The sequence below is a fragment of the Euprymna scolopes genome, chromosome 8 (assembly GCF_053919585.1).
Source record: "Euprymna scolopes isolate OS-2025 chromosome 8, ASM5391958v1, whole genome shotgun sequence".
Taxonomy (NCBI): domain Eukaryota; kingdom Metazoa; phylum Mollusca; class Cephalopoda; order Sepiida; family Sepiolidae; genus Euprymna; species Euprymna scolopes.
Window position 1 is genome coordinate 101,636,191 of NC_136489.1, and position 18,450 is coordinate 101,654,640.

At 35.0% G+C, this 18,450-nt stretch overlaps 1 protein-coding gene across 2 annotated transcripts in view; it reads left to right on the forward strand.

Annotated features, from left to right (window-relative positions):
- Positions 1–18,450, forward strand: part of LOC145283671 (rho GTPase-activating protein 19-like) — a 67,077-nt gene that overhangs the window by 37,706 nt on the left and 10,921 nt on the right. The window contains exons 8-12 of one of the 2 annotated variants that reach the window (XM_080132682.1): positions 3,006–3,158; positions 5,674–5,820; positions 7,916–7,996; positions 8,812–8,943; positions 11,910–12,242. In XM_080132682.1, coding sequence (XP_079988808.1) covers positions 3,006–3,158; positions 5,674–5,820; positions 7,916–7,996; positions 8,812–8,943; positions 11,910–12,242 — 846 coding nt within the window. The remainder of the gene's footprint in view (positions 1–3,005; positions 3,159–5,673; positions 5,821–7,915; positions 7,997–8,811; positions 8,944–11,909; positions 12,243–18,450) is intronic. The other variant, XM_080132683.1, reaches the window with a different exon arrangement.

Sequence of the window (18,450 nt, forward strand, 5' to 3'; positions counted from 1 at the left end):
CAAAAAATCTGACTGTACTTTGATAATCAATTCTCTAGAGAGTAGAGTGATGCATGTTGAAAAAGAATAAATAATTTAGAATTAAAGAGTCAGGAAGAAAAAGTAACATAAATAAATAGATAGAAAGAAAAGATAATAAAAATACAAGAGGGGGTTTAATATGAAGAAAAAATAAAATAAAAATATTAGCTGTAATTTTAGCATCTTTTTTTTTCTTTTTTTTTTGTGTAGACAGTGTTGGCATTAATATCAGCTAAGCTAACATGGTGATGAATTCTGGAAGGGCGAAGATAATGTCTATTTAAGGGGAGATGAAGGGATTACTTTGTAGGTTGGGGAAAGGATACATTTTTGCAGAGATTACCTCCAAAAGTGTGTATATATTTTGATGATATTTATAGCTTTGTTTTTGTTTTTTTTTGGGGGGGGGGTACACTCGTTGGATAAAATTACTGAGAGGGGGATAGCTATTGTAAAAGAATAGAACCCGCTCTAGGCAGTTGAAAATACAGCGCTTTTATATTATACAAACGAAAATAATATTGAATTTCAAGTGAAACAAATGGTGTGTACGTAATTGTCAGGTCTCAAACAGTAGCATATCCAAAAATTAGGAAAAATAAGGTAATAATTATTAATGAAAGAAATTTGTGAAAAGAAGCATCACTATAGTACGCTTAGTGAGAAAAAGATTAGTTCACTGGGGAGAATTAAGTTCTGTTGCTTATGTCACATGACAAATGCAATTCAAAATGTCTGATAAAATTTATTCCCCATATAAACTCTATCAGAAACAGTTTTTCATTAATAATTATTTTTCTACATTATCGTTTTTCATAATTTTTGGATATGTTACTATTTGCAACATGACAATTATGTAGGTACCATTTGTTTTACATGAAATGCAATATTTGTTTGCTTGTATAATATAGAAGTACCTAAAATACATATGCAAAAAAGATGGTTGTATGAGATGTGTGGTAGGGAAGTTGGTTTCACTGTATACATACATAAAGCAATTAAAATGATATAATGAAAACTAGCTGTTATATTTAAACTAGCAGGGCTATCTGGCATTGCCCAGGACAAAAATGTAACCTATTTCTATTAAAACTTCTCTATATCTGCCCCTCCCTTCTCTTCTCTTTCTCCTCTGCCCAGCCCATTCGTCTACAGCTGGACATATATACACAGACAACTCTTTAATATAATAGATTCCTCTGTGAATGAGTCAGTATTTTCTTTCCAAATAAATACTTAATAACATTGAAAACCGACCATTCTGACAAAACTTAGTTCAGTTAACCCTTAAAAGTTGAATAATTTTTTTCTAAATTTTAGATATTATTCATCCCGGGCAACACTGATCAAGGATATACCAACTTTGTGGGTCATTGTTTTGTAGTTTTACCTTTTAGCTGGACACACGCACACACATCTCCTCTTTATATAATGGATTTTTGTTTTGCTTCTTCAAAATTCAATGAATTTTGGGGATAGCATACCAGTTTTGGTCTCTCAGCCCTACATATATATTAGTATATGTGTATGGATGAAACTATTTTGATAAAATGTCCTTTGTTAATAGCTATTTTAATGGAGTAATAAAAGGTAAGTAGAGTTGAGGCCCTCAGAATCATACGGTACTAAGCATCACTTTAAAAAAAAAAAAATAACGTCAGAAAACAGGTTCAAAGTTTCTCGACTGTGATTCCATGTATCTAAGGAACTAATAGAGATCTGTTTGGGGTTTGTTTTAAAATAAAGTGTAACACTTAAGTTATCGTGTCATGTTCATTTCAACAATGATGATAGCTCTGATGTAATGATGATTATTGTGACAACGAAATGTGTTATTAATTACCTGTAAACATATTAACATATTGTTAAAGAAACAAAATGAACAAAGCTTTATTGCACTTACATTGCTTCTTAGTCATTTTGTGCTGATGTTGGTGTCAACATAATCCATGTGTGTTGTGATCATCCAGGTCATCAGTGTCATCAGATTCTTCACTGATAGCCGCAGGTGCCTGTGAGGTCAGGTTTTCTCCCATATCTTGACGAAGAGCTTTTTGTTAATGTAGAACACCACAGAGATAATGAGGCATGTGCAGGGGGTACAAAGGTGAACAGAGCCTCCATATTGACCAGTTTGTCAAGCAGTGAGATATAGAAATGAAAGTTGTCTTCATAAACATTGGATTTTGATTGTGTTGTCGGATGCATTCTGTATCTCCGACCAGCATTCCATGTAGAGGAGAGTTTGGGTAATTGTTATGGCTCTGAATTAGCCACAATAAAAGCAGAACAACGGTGTAAGACAAGACGTGTATTAATAAGACAAACAATGGGTTACAGAGTATTTTGTGTTCCGCCAAACACGCAAGATTAACTCCGGAAATAGGGCCCTACCTGGAATCATTAAGAATTCCGGTATATATGGACGGTGGTTGAGTCCATTGAGAGGGTGCTTCCCTCACGACAGTAATATAGCGTTATATGTAACTCATTTTCAACATATGGTGCTTGGTACTATATGATTCTGAGAGCTTCAATTCATCTTTTGATGTGGTTTCCTTTCTTTTCCCTTTTTTAATGCTTGCTATTAAAATCTGCAACCAAACCTGCAAAGCTTTGCGAATAATTTGGAGGTTTTATAAAATAATAATCCTCACTCTTTTCTCTTTCGGGGTTTTTTTTTTTTTTTTTTTTTTTTGGTTTTTGGTTTTTGTAACTCCCTGCAACTTTTTTTTTTATTTTTTTATAAAAAATTAGAAAGGAAAAAAATTTACCATCAAAACAACAAAACAAGACACTTATTTTATTTCCGCTTTCTACATTTGCTGTTAAAAAATATTTTTTTTATTTTTCTCCCCATCACTGCCCTCCCCTCTTCCCTTATTCATGTCTCCGTTTCATTTTTTTTTGTCTGTTATTTCCATCAGGATTTTTTGTCTTTCTCTAATGAAATTAGTTCTCATGTCACACCTTATTTGATTCAGAGGTCACAAAGTGATGATGCAGTGAACACTTGTGTTAATTTTGCTGATCGGAGTCAAGGAGCCGAAGACCTGACTCAGATAGAGTTGGCAAAACTGTACGAGCAAATTCAAGAAATGCCAGACACTGCTCGGAAAAGGAAGCTCTTGAAGCAGGTACTGCGAAACTTTCCAAAATCTTCCTCTTCAACTCTACAGGGCATGAAGAAGAATGATCAGATCAGGGTTGATAGAGATTGTCTTTTCATTCATAACAGTACACCCACCACTTCGCCTCTAAGACAACTTCTATCATATTCTTCTGCTATAAAAAAGATTTTTCTTTTCTCTCAATCTCCTTTATATCACTCTAAGGGCATGCTCTAAATATCTTATAAACAATTGACATTTTTTATTTCAATTACTGATCCCTCACGCACAATCTTACTATCCTTTAACTTTATCCTCTATCTTTCCTTCTACCTCTTCTTTCCCTTTTTCTCCACTTTTTTCTCTCGTCCTTCTCTCCTCCTCCCTTCCCTTTCCTCTTTCCTCTTCTAGTGCTTATCTTCAAATAAGTGATTTCTGCAAAATTCTTAGCAAGTCATCATTTGGAAGCTATTTATATTCAATAATTTTTGTTCACAATTTAGCTGACCAAACAATACCATAATTATATTTCACTTTCAAAATAATAAGTTGGTAAAAGAAACAAAAAAAAACAAAAAAAAACAGCATAGTTGAAAAAAAAAAATGAAAGGCAGTTTCCGTAAGCTGTTAGTCTACAAGCTGGGTAGAACTCATTTAATAATTCACAAACTTTCCTTTCATCCTTCATGTGACTAAAATCAAACAAAATTCCCCTGAACAGCACCTCTTTCCAAGAACTGCTCATCTATAGATCATGTTAACATGGGACTACAACATGGTTGCCTTCAAATCCAGTGTTTCCAAATATTTATTAAAAACTGTGCTCATAAATAATCCAATTTTGTTCTTTTCATCATTTTCAATCCTTTCATATTATTCTTTATTCAACTGATACCCCCTCCCAAAACGTGGTCTACTTCCATATTGGTTAAAGTAGTTCTCTCATACCAGTGGTTAATATCAGACGCCAGAATTTTGTTGATTTCCTCAAAGCATTACAATTTCCCAAACTGCTATCTCCCCAAGTAGCCTGTTCAACTTCAAATGATGTAAATTGGTCAACCATAGTCAAGAGTAACACAAAGTCTCCTTTTTCATTAGCTACTACACTGAGGTGTAAGGGAAGGCACTACTCTTTTCTCTGGATTACTCCATTTAATCTTGATCCTCACTTTATAATGCTAAGCTTTTAGCAAGGAGACATCAAGTACCATGTTTTAAGTTTGACTTGACTGAGGAATGAATGACTCCGGGTCTCCTGACTCATTAACAAACATTCTTACCCTTATGCTAATGAACAGCAATTATTACAGCTGGAAAAGGATAAATACAAAACTGGTTATATACTATTTTCGAGAGAGACGAGAAGAGATCTAATGAATAAAGAAACAGTTTTATATATTTACTAACCATTTGTTTGTGAAAGCAATATATATACACACACACACACACACACACACACACACACACACACACACCATATTCTTTTTGCAGTAGGTATCACAAACCAGCCAGTTAAAATCAATATAATGAAATGCCCTTCAATTGCAACTTGTGAAAACACATTTATTTTCAGGGTTTTTTGATAAAAATTTTATGTAAACAAAATTTAATCTTTTTTCTTTGTAAATATATAATTTTTTTTCTGTCGTATTTTATTCAATTTTTTATCTACCAGATTACTCTAAGTTACTATTTTCAGTGACAGTTGATTCATATTTGAATGTATACAATGTTGTATGCCACTAGCATATAGAAACGGTTCTATCTTAAAGAAATATGGCTACTTGTCAATATGGTATAATGTTTTAAGTTGCCTTTCACAAAAAAAAAAATCAAGTTGAAAATTTTTGTAAATGGAATTTTTGCTCTATTATCAAATTGTTTTTCCATCTGCTTTTTTATGGTCCCAGTCTGAGGGTTCTTTTTATTGATTTGCTAATAAAAGAAAAATCTTGCCTGATCACTACAATGAATCATATTACAAAGATTCAATGTGTTAACTATGGAAATGAATCTTATATGAACAAACCTACTTCCAATTCATGGGTTTATGGTGTTCGCCGCTGGTACCAAGATCTAGCTACCCATAATTATCTTGGTGGTTGTGGACCGTCATGTATAGTCTGCATTCATTTGGGACACTGTGTGCTCTATGGGAGGAGTTCAACCCATCCTGGGTGAATGCCACCAAGTCTTTCTATGTTTTTTTAAGAGGTAATGGGATTTTGTACAATGTTTGGATTGATATTATCTAATAATTGTGTTGATTAATTAAAAAAAAAAAATTTTTTTTTAAATGTTTTTTAATTGCTTTGTTTTTTGCAGCAAAATACTTTCCTCTTTAAGGACCACCCCATCCCTTTTTTTTTTTTTTTTTTTTTTTTTTTTGACTTTTTGCTTGCCTTCTCTTTGATTACAATTTCTTTTATCTTTTCTTCTGTCTTTCCTTCTCTCTGAGTGGCTATAGCTATTGCTGCTGCATTATCAAATGTAAATCTCTTCAGTTGTTTTCTTTATTAATCTTTCTCTACTTCTTTAGTTCTCCAAGACTAATCACACAAACTTTGGATCCTGCACTCGATCAAGTAAAGAGAACAGTATCTACCAACGTTTGAGCCAGTTCGTCAGGTACACTGGACGACAGACTCGGAGTCGCAACTTAGCACTCTTCAGTGAGTCAATCAAGGTAAGACAAAAATGGACATTCTGTTTAATCTAAGCTTTTAACAATAAAAGTGCTATTTTTAACTGATGCATGACTGATCAACCGACTGACCGACAGCTTTTAGAAATGCTTGGACACTTTATTTTCAATGCATTTGTTCAATCTGCACATCTAAGGCAGTGGCAGAAACCTTAGAAAGTGATCATCAGTCCGTTGTTGAATAGAGATGTAAAGTTACATAAATTGATCTAGTAGTTTTATTTTTTATAAAGAAAATCCTTTTTAAGCGATTAAAAGAATTTCATAGGCATTGCACAAAAGTCTTGTAAATTTGAATTATTGAGTTATCTCCCTTAGTTTCTTAAGACTGTTTTCAAAATGGGAGGCAAGACGGTCGTTTCTAGCTTTTCTTCCTAAAAATCGAACCTTTTGTTCGGTATCATAACAAATTTTTTTCACTGTAAAAAAAAAAAAAAAAAAAAAATACTTGATGAAATTAAGTGAATTTCTTTTTTTTGTTCGGAGAACTTCACTCCATAACAGATACGTACAATAAAAACTTTCTTCGATATTTTCATTTTTTTAATGTCTTGATTAAACTGTACAAGTACCCTATATTGTAATTAATATTAGAAAGGGAGATAACCCAAAGAGGCATAAATAAATATGGTGTTTGTATAGATTGCAGATCTTTTAAAATAACGCATTTCAAGTGAAAAAATTATGGATTTACATCTGTTAAAAATGCAAAAATTACGAAAAATGATCCAGTAGAAAAATAATTGCAAGTGAAAATAAAATTTATTCAGGTTTATTGTATGTTTTGATATCGAAAAGTTTTGCAACCAATTCAGTATGACAAATGAGATAACCTTTGACTTATATTAAGTGTCAACCATTTTTAAACAAAATAATTGTGAATGATGTTTTTATTAAAAATGCATCTAGCACATCTACTGGATCATTCTTCATAATTTTTAGAATTTATTAATTTCAGCATGACATGTGAGTATGTAATGTTTTTACCTGAAATACATTGATTTACAAGATCACAAATCTACACAAGCACCAATTGTTATATATGGAAGGGAACAGATCCCGGTAATTAAATAAACAAAGTAAATAAGTTTGAAAATATATTTATTAAAGGAAAAGGCTAGAATCGAACCCAGTATTCAAAAGTTAAAAGTAATGCAATCTCGGGAATTTAGTGAATTGACCATTGTGTTTAGAAATAACTAAATGACGATACAACTAGTAGGTTAGATATCAAACAATGTAAATTAAGAAATGTCTTTGTTTTGCCAGAAACGTGTTGGACATATGATATATAAATCCACATGAGGAGAGCATATGTTTGAGCACGTTTCTGACATCATAAAGAAAGATAGATTTTCAATATATTCAGATCAAAGAGAGGAGTAGAGACAGATCTGTCAGGGTCGAGTCGTGAAGGAGTAGAGTTAGTTAAGCCCCTTTTGGAAGCGAAAGAAGAGAAGAAAGACAATGTAGAAATGAGCAAAGTATTCAAATCCCTGATCATCTTATCTGGATGGAATAAAAGTTATCATATTTATAAATCTTCGTTTGTCATCTGTCAACCTGAAAAAGTAATGTTTTTGTGATCATCTTTGTAAATGAACTTTGTATGAAACACCCTTCCAAAGTCTAATGGGTCCCGCTCCTCAAAAGTGTTAGTGAAATCCCCTCCTTCAAGAACGAATAATCATTCTTATGTGTTATAAATATGAACTGTGTGTAAATCATTATAATTGTCTCATCGTCGTCCCTGATATGTATGTGTCTCTGCCACACAATACAATAATATTTATGAAGCAAATTTCTATTATATTAATAGTATCATTTTCTGTGAAAAATTTTTTAGGTTAGAAGATGGTTTCAAAAAGCATTTTTTCAAATACCTTGAGGCATAAGAAATAATAATTTTGGTTATTTTAAGGGGAAATAAACCAAAGAGGAAACAACTCTTTTTATAAACAAAATTTTTTATTAAAAAAAAAAAAAAAAAAAAAGAAAAAGTGAAATGTATTTTTTAAATTAGGAATGTCTCTGGTCATTTTACAATGGTGTTTAATGTATGCTCCTTTTGTTCTAGCGCCATTTGCCCTCATTAAGGCAGCATAACAAACAAGAGTTGGATCAACTCTCTTATGGTTTACCCTCTACAGCAAGACAGGTAATTTACACAATACTTTTTTTATTTTTTTAACCCATTATTAAAAAAAATAGTTTGTTTTTTGTTTTGTTTTCCTTTACTAATTTTATAACTACTTTTCCAATTTATTTTTCAGACAATTTTACAGAATTTCTTAGAGACTTTTTTGATTTTAGTTTGGTATTAATTCTCTAATTCTTTCATAATAGAGAACCTCTATTATTTTATGATTATCTCCCTGTTTTGAGAACTCTTTAGTTAAATACAAAAGTAAAAAAAATTCAATACACATTGATTATTCTAAACAAAATAAATACTTTAGGACCCATAGCATAACAGATGAAGTATTCTGTAAAATTCAGTTCTAAGTTCTTTTGGAGATTGCAGGTTCAATCTTTCGTACTCAGAATATAATTGTAAATTACTTAAGACTTCTATTATCATGGCTGACAGGATGATAGCTTACTACTCCCTTGATCTACATAAAGAGTTTGGTTCAAAATTTCATGTGAATTCCCATGTTTGACAAGATATGCCTGAAAAAGATTGGAGATTACATTGCCTGAAACGTAGTCAAAATAACACTTAATATAAGGACGGTAGTCTAAATAATAGAAATTATCAGTTCTCATCACAAAATTTCAGAAACAACAGAATTTTGATTTATGATTTTATATTCAACTTTGGAACTATTCATTTAAAAATCAGTAATATTTTTGAGATGTAACTAATAAAAATATTTTTCATTATTTGTTTTTGAATATCTGTATTTTTCTCTTATTTTAATATAATTTTGTTTGATAAAAAACTTTTTACACCCACTTATTTGTTTTCAGACACGGTTGACAAGCAAAATGAAGAAAATGGTAGAATCATCCGCGCAAACCACTAATGAAAGCTTTGTGGCAGAAACACCAAAATCCGTGTTATATAAAAAACTAGATTTTGAAGCCACCCCTGTAAATGATGTATGTATTATTTAACAAATTTTAAGTTAATAGAAATAAAGAATGGATTTAAGATGAGCAGTAAATAGTAACAAATACTATCGGTTGGGATGCTATATCACAAGCTTGGTTGATTGCAGATTTTCTTATCTTAATGGTTCACAGAAAGAAAATGTATGTTTCGCTTTCATTGAATGTTAGACAAAAATATTGAATTTTTTTTTTTTTATTATTTGTCTGGTGATGATGATGAACTTTGACCCAGTAATATTTTTTTTTAATATAATGACTAAGTTTTCATTTTTACTTGATGCTAGGCACCAAAGTAAATACAGTTAATTCGCAATTCATTTTGCTTTCCGCATAAAAGAGAAGAGTATCTATACAATAACATGAAGACTCTGAGATTGAATTGTAGGGGGGGGGGCATAATTAATAGTACCCTATTACAATTTGTTTTTTAGCAGGGTTACATAGCATTGCTATGAAAAACAAAATAGATGTTAAAAAGTGTGTGCAACATCTTAAAAAATTCTATCTTTCCATCTCAGTCTTTCTCCCTCCTTTCCCTTTTTTTCCATATCTCTCTTCTCCATCCCCTTGTAATATCTATTCAACCCATTCCTCTCTCTTGTTTTAATGTATTGAAAATAATTATGCAAGTCATTCATTTTTCTTAAACATTGGAAATGACTGCCCCCCTGCTCCAACATCTCTTTCCCTCTTTCATCTCACTCTCTCTCTCTCTCCTCTAATCTCTTTCCCCCTCCTCTAATCTCTTTCCCCCTCCTCTAATCTCTTTCCCCCTCCTCTAATCTCTTTCCCCCTCCTCTAATCTCTTTCCCCCTCCTCTAATCTCTTTCCCCCTCCTCTAATCTCTTCCCCCCCCTTCTAATTTCTTTTCCCGCCTCTACAGCTTTCTCTCCCTTGCCTCTACAGGTTTCTCCCCCTCCCTCCACATCTTTTTCTGCCCTCTCTCCATCTAGATCTTTTTCTACCCCCATCTACATCTTTCTCCCCCCTCCATCTACATCTCTTTCTCCCCCCTCCATCTACATCTCTTTCTCCCCCCTCCATCTACATCTCTTTCTCCCCCCTCCATCTACATCTCTTTCTCCCCCCTCCATCTACATCTCTTTCTCCCCCCTCCATCTACATCTCTTTCTCCCCCCTCCATCTACATCTCTTTCTCTCCCCTCCATCTACATCTCTTTCTCCCCCCCCCCTCCATCTACATCTCTTTCTCCCCCCCTCCATCTACATCTCTTTCTCCCTCCCTCCCCCCCATCTACATCTCTTTCTCTCCCCTCCATCTACATCTCTTTCTCCCCCTCCTCCATCTACATCTCTTTCTCCCCCCCCTCCATCTACATCTCTTTCTCCCCCCCCCCCTCCATCTACATCTCTTTCTCCCCCCCCTCCATCTACATCTCTTTCTCCCCCCTCCATCTACATCTCTTTCTCCCCCCTCCATCTACATCTCTTTCTCCCCCCTCCATCTACATCTCTTTCTCCCCCCCTCCATCTACATCTTTCTCCCCCCTCCATCTACATCTCTTTCTCCCCCCTCCATCTACATCTCTTTCTCCCCCCCCTCCATCTACATCTCTTTCTCCCCCCCCTCCATCTACATCTCTTTCTCCCCCCCCCCTCCATCTACATCTCTTTCTCCCTCCCCCCCATCTACATCTCTTTCTCCCTCCCCCATCTACATCTCTTTCTTCCCCTCTCCATCTACATCTCTTTCTCCCTCCCCCCCATCTACATTCCCCCCCTCCATCTACATCTCTTTCTTCCCCCCCCCTCCATCTACATCTCTTTCTTCCTCCCCCCCATCTATATCTCTTTCTTCTCCCCCTCCATCTGTATCTCTGTCTCCCTACCCCCTCATCTATATCTTTCTTTCTCCCTCTATTGTGGTCTACAAATACTGGATCTCTACTATGCTGGTGATATGGTCATATTAGGTGAAAATTTTGTTGACATAAAATCAGCCATTGACAAGATGCAATCTTATGCTTCAAAGATTGGTATGAAGATAAACGCTAATAAGACAAAGATACTGACAGCAGACCTTGTAAATAAAAAACAACTGGTTGTCCTAAACAAGTCAAGGGGAGGAAGACATCCTCAACCGCAATGCTCACACCACCTTCTGTCAATTTTGATCACAGCTCTGGTTTTTACAGGAAATAAGGTTGAACACCAAAGTCAAAATCTACCAAGTCCTCATCCCCGCCATTCTTTTTTATGGCTGCAAGACTTAGCCTGTGCGAGCAAGCGAACTAAACTAACTGGAGGTATTTGACCATCACAGTTTATACTGCATCCTCCATGTCTACTGGCAACAGTTTATCTCCAAAAGTACAATTTGTAAGATCCACTCCCTTCAAAAATCTCTCTTTGTCAGATGCCTTCGTTGGTTTGCCCATGCCCTTCGATGACACCTAGGTGACTTTATCCCTCAAGTCATTGACCCAGCACTGCTACTAGGCTGGAAGGAATGTAGCAGTAGCCAACTCAAAACCTGGTTTAGGACTGTGAAGCAGAATGCTGAATTGATTCTGAACCCTCATCTTTTTGGGGAATGGCTTACACTCATAGGGGAAACGACTTTGAATCGTTGTGTTTGGTCAACTAGTGTTTGGAATGTGGTGAATTTGTTGGAAAGAGACAGCCCAACTAACCCAGGATGAATGCTGCAACAATGACTATGACTTCTATATCTCTCTCTCTCTCTCTCTTTACTCTCATTCATATACAGATGAAAAATGTCCATGATGACAAGCCAGATAACATCAAAATTTTAGTCATATAGATATTTAATTATATATGTATATCATAGCAAGTAGTCTTGTAATTGATAATTAAAGAAAAAAGGTTTTAATGTTAACTGAAATTTGTTGCTTTTTACTTTTTAACTCGATTTTCTCTTTGCAATAATTCAAAATTTCACAGGAAATGAATTTTCTATTTTATTTGTTTAGAAAACACCTGTCAACTCACCCATGAAAGTAAATCCAAATGTGACGAATGAACTGCTGAGTCCATTGGTTCATGTGATAGAACTTAAGCATTCACCCAAACCTGTACGAAGGACACGGAAAAGACGAAGTTCAGAAATGGCCACAGACATAATTGCAAATGCAGATGTGGACAAAACACCTGTCTATCAACCTCCTTCCATTGAGAATGAGATCCACTATTTACCGAATTTGACAAACCAACAAATAAAGATACTCCCTGCCACACCCGTAACTCATCCAGATGACTTGCCTTTCTTTACGCCTGTTACATCGTTTCGGAAAACAAAATATCGGGTTAGTAATTTTCTTTTTTTCTTATTTTCATTCAAATCCGTTATTTCACTCTTATTCCATCATTCTCTCCCTCATTCCATCTCTTTCCTTCCCCTTCTCTCCACCTTAACCTTTCCTTTGTATTCCATTTCCTCCCACCTCTCCTCCCATCTTTCCCTCCCATCTCTCCTCCCACCTTTCCCTCCCATCTCTCCTCCCACCTTTCCCTCCCATCTCTCCTCCCACCTTTCCCTGGCCCTTTTCTCCTACTTTTCCCTGGCCCTTTTCTCCTACTTTTCCCTAGCCCTTTTCTCCTACCTTTCCCTGGCCTTTTCTCCTACCTTTCCCTGGCCGTTTTTCCTACTTTGCCCTGACTTTTTCTCCTACCTTTCCCTGGCCTTTCATCCCTTTTCCTTTCCTTCCCCTCCTCCTTCTTTCCTTCCCCTCCTTTCCTTTCCCTCCTCCCTCTTTTCTCTCTCTACTCCCTCTTTTCTCTCTCTACTCCCTCTTTTCTCTCTCTCTCCTCATTTATTATTTCTGATATTCATAAACAACCTCCCTGATCAAATTGTGCCCAGATAAATATTTGCTTAAGACTTCATGCTTTATTCTAGACGTGTGGCAAAACAAAAGCACACATATCCAACACAATGTCTGAATCCTTAAAAAAAGGATCTCCAGTCTAGTTGAATGGGGCCCACAAATGCATGATAACATTTGATGCTACTAAGACAAAGCTCCTTTCTTTTAACAATTACAAAAAAAACTATTCATCCATCAATTGTCAGGCTAATAGCATCCTACCTGAAAGTTCACCATTCAGACTTCACAGGCAACATGAATTGGAACAAACTGACCCATGGTGAACACTAACAACAACTTCCTTATGTTTTTTATGGCTTTTTCCTGTCAATTGACTCTGCTACTTCAACACTTCTATATTTACTAACCCAAGATCTCTAATCTATTCTTTCAATATGACCATACCAACAAAGTCTCTTATTCTGCTCCCATCTCCCTATACTGTCCAAATTTAATCTTCTGAGGTTGTTAGATTTATGTCTGTCTTTGGATATCATCTGTAGAAACTAATTCTAACCTATATTCCCACAACTTTCCGTGGTGCTACTAGATCAGGTTGTCTTTTGGCTTCCTAAGACGAAATGCACCTACATTAAATTTCTGTTTTTGTTTTCTATCCTCTTTTGTAAAACTTAAATATGTTCTACAAAAACAGTCCCCCCCCTCCACATTCTTTTTTTTTTCTTTTCTTTTTGTCATTCCATCTCTACTTCCCTACTGATTCCCTAACTTAAAAATACCAATCAAAATAATAAAAACAATCAAACTAAAATCCATAAACAAACATTTAAAGAAAACAACTGGAAATATAAATTTTTCCAATCGATCAAGATTCCACTAGACCCTGTCGACAGGGCATCAGAATATGCCGACTGCCCCCCTGCAGAGAGTAGAAGTCCCTCAATGGGGCTACCTGTTGGCTGTGGGTAGCGACCCGTAATGCCATTAGGACGGCTCCTGGTGGTTGAGAGACTTGGAGGTCAGGTTTTAGTACGCCGACTTCCCAACACACCACTTTGACCCTTACTTGGCTACACAGGCAGTCAGATGGGCCCGATCCGATCAATCAGCTGGTCACATCTAGCGCACCACTTATACACATATAACCTACACAAAACCTATATACTATACAACATTCTCCGATCAACACAGATCCATAAATAAGTGGTGAAAGTGGTAGCTAAGGGTCAATTGTATATAATGAATAAAAACTAGACATAGCTGTTTTCCTCTAATATTTCCCATTTTCTACTTGGATGAGAAAAATTGAGAAACACAAATGCTCAAAGTCTACATTATATGCAAGTATACCATTCCTGTAACCCTGTTGTAGCCAGGGCGAATGGGTTTCCCCTCTGTGCACATCCCAAATAGGGCTCCGAGGTGGGTAGGGAGCAGGGATGATGAACTCACAAATAATGAGTTACAAGTAAAAAAAGACGGCTAGACACTTCGGATAGTGACTCGACTGTGGAACAAGATAAATATCCAAATTTTATAATAATGAAATCCGCTGAAGAAACACCATTAACCAAACTTTCCCCCCTTTAAGATAGAGAAAATATTATCTAAAAACATAAAACTCAAAATGGTTTAAAAATTAAGAAATGGCACTCTGCTAATAGAAATCTTCACAAAACAACAAGCGGATGAACTCCTAAAATGGAAACATTTCGATAATATAAAAATAATAATATACCCCCACAAAACACTAAACATATGCAAAGGAGTGGTAAAAAGCCGTGAACTTTCATTTTGTCCCATTGATGAACTACGTTCATATCTGAAAGAACAGAACGTGACAAACATTAGACGAATTCAAATTTTAAAAAATGGAGAAATGATAAACACACACACATACATACTAACCTTTTACCAACAAAAAATCCCACCAGAAATAAAAATAGCCTATGAGAAACTGAAAGTCGAAACTTACATCCCCAACCCACTGCGTTACTTCAAATGTCAAAAATTTGGCCACCATCAGAATCAATGCACACGCCACCCAGTGTGTGGAAGGTGCAGAGAAAATGACAATCATACCAACTGTCAAAAAACTCCCAAATGTACCAACTGTAAAGAAAATTACAGTGCCTACTCCGAAGACTGTGAAATTTGGAAAAAAGAAATTACCAAAATTAAATACACGCTAAACGTCACCTACCCAGAAGCAAGGAAAAAAGTTTAAACAATCAAATATTCAGAAATAACAAAAAAGAATACTCCTAATACTAATAAGCACAACAATTATCACACAACAAACTTAGACATTAAAATCCAAGACCTCACCGACCAAAGCAAAATATTATTAAACACAATTGAAGAAATGAAAAAAAATAAATATGAACAAAACCTCACTGGAACCAAAAACCCAAACACCACACCCAATAGAAACAACTCCTTTTGCCAAAAAAGAAAACAAAAAAAAGCAAACACCAAAAAACATACCAGAGGAAAAAAGAAACAAAATAGCAGAAAAAAAAAATTCAATGGACAGGTCACGTTCACTCTCCTGGCCAAAAGACAACCTCTGGGTGTTCAGAAAGAGGTAGACATGCCGAAGGATCCCCCGGAAAGAAGGGGCCGGCGGAACAACGAAACAACCTCTGCAGCGCATGAATCTAAACTCCCCAACGCACCACAACCACGACCGCGCTCACAATCCAAAAGTAGAGATAAACAAAAAAACACTATGCCTCTAGGACTCGAAAACCAAGAAGTCAGGGAGACTTAGGAATCAAAAGATATTCCTCTTACCCCATGAACCTATAAATGATGATAAACAAGGAAAAAAAAAAATAAATAAATAAATAAAAATAAATAAATAAATAAAAACAATACCCATGCAAAAAATGCAGTTCCATTGTAGGAATGTTGTTTTGTTATGATTTGTATCATAACAAAACAACATTCCTACAATGGAACTGCAGAGGACTAAGACCTAATCATTAAGAAATACTAGAAATCATCAACAAACAAAACCCAGAAGCAACAAGAAACACTACTCAAAGAAAATCACAACTACAAATTCAAAGAATATAACATGTACGACAAAACCCATATATCCACAACAAATAGAGCAATCGGAGGAGTGTCCATACTAATTAAAAATACTATACATCACACAATCCTCCAATTAAGCACTGAACTACAAGCAATAGTACTAACGGCTAACCTACACCGCAAAATCACAATCTGCTCCATATACATTCCACCAAATCGGCCAATAAAAAAAAAAGAAATAGACATGCTAATTAACCAACTCCAACCCCCATTTATAATAATGGGAGATTTTAATGCGCATAGTGACCACTGCGGAAGTAATCAAAACAACAACAAAGGTAACATAATAAATGAAATCCTAAATACAACAAACCTATGTATACTAAACAATGGTAAAAATACCTACATGCACCCAGCCAATGGATCCATGTCTGCAATAGACTTAACAATATGTACTCCATCCATTTATATGGACTTCCATTGGGATGTACTAGAAGATCAACACGGAAGTGATCACTATCGTATCATACTTAAAAGTAATCAAAAAATACCGGAAGAAAAAGTCCCAAAATGGAAATTATACAAAGCCAACTGAGAAACATTTACCAATCTATGCAGAACAGAATTAGACACGAACATTCTAAATAAAGAAGAACCACTAAAACATTTCACACAAACCTTAAACAATATTGTCACCAAAACAATACCCAAAACTTCAACAAACCCCACAAAAAAATCAAACCATTGGTTTAATGAAACCTGCAAAAAAGCTGTCAAAGAAAGAAAAAAAACACTTAAATATTCAAACAAAACCCTACAACAATTAACTTACAAAAATACAGAGAGATGTGTGCTAAAGCACGATACACCATAAAACAAAGCAAAAAAACATCCTAGAAAAACTACATTTCACAGCTAAACAACCAAACACCAACTAAAAAAAACATGGAATATAATAAAGAAAATAGCTGGAAAAGAAACACAAAATACCATAAATTATTTAATTAAAACTGATGGAACAAAATGCCTAAACAAAAAAGAAATAACTAATTTACTAGCTGAGGAATTCTACAAAAATTCATCAAATAAACAGTATTCAACATCATTCCAAATTCATAAAGAAACAGCAGAAAGAGAAAAACTTAATTTTACAACTAATAACAAAGAAACATACAACGTACCATTCAACATAAAAGAACTAAAAAGAGCAATAAACAAAAGCAGAAATACAACTCCAGGCTCATTATCCCTGAGTGGCTTCCGGGCCTTGACAAGTGGTGACCACCGTGTAAAAAAAAAAAAAAAAGACGATATACATTACCAATTCCTAAAACAACTACCAAAATCATCTTTAAAACTATTACTTAACATATATAACAAAATATGGAATACAGGAGAAATACCAAAATCCTGGTTTGAATCAACCATCATACCAATTGCCAAACCAAATAAAAATGCAAGTAACCCAACCAATTACAGACCCATAGCCCTAACCAGCTGCCTCTCCAAAACTATGGAAAGAATGATAAACAACCGCTTAATGTGGTACCTGGAAAAAAACAACCTCTTATCAAAATATCAGAGTGGATACAGACAAAAACAAAGCACAAACGACCAAATAGTACGACCAGAATCATTTATTAGAGACGGTTTCGTATGCGGACACCACGTGGTGGCAGTCTTTTTCGACATCCAAAAGGCATACGATACAACCTGGAAATATGGAATTCTAAGAGTGGGAATAAGAGGAAATATGGCAATATTTATACAAAACTTCCTGTCTCAAAGATACTACAAAGTACAACAAGGAAACACACTATCAGATCAATACGAGCAAGAAGCAGGAGTGCCACAAGGTAGTACATTATCCACCACCTTATTCTTAATTAAAATAAATGAAATTACAGAAATTGTCGGCACACAATTTGAAAGATCATTATTTGTAGATGACTTTTCAATTGCATATTCTGCATTAAATATAACAACAATTGAAAGAAAGATGCAGCAATGCTTAAACAAAATAGAAAACTGGATCGATAAAAATGGATTCAAGTTGGCACAAAACAAAACCGTCTGTATTCATTTCTGCAGAAAACAAAAATATCATCTGGACCCACAACTACAAATACAAGGAAACCCAATCCCAATAGCACAACACACGAAATTTCTAGGTATCACACTGGACAATAAACTTAATTTCAATATGCATATCACTAACTTAAAGCAAAAATGCCAAAAAGCAATGAAAATTTTAAAAGTAATATCAAAAACTGACTGAGAAGCAGACCAAGACAACATGTTAAAAATATACCAGGCACACATAAGATCAAAATTAGATTATGGATGCATCACATATAGCTCCACCCGTAAATCCTATCTCCAAAAATTAATAACCATACAAAATCAAAGATTAAGACTCCGTCTGGGAGCATATCAAACATCACCCATGGGAAGCCTATACATAGAAGCCAGTGAACCCCCCCCCCTCTACATTTAAGATGGCAGAAATTAATAACACAATACGCAATAAAACTACAAAGTGATCCAAACAACCCAACACACGAAAAAACCTGCAATATACAAACTTTTATACCAGCAAACCAAAAAACATACCTTCTTTCGGATATCGCATCAAAGAAATATT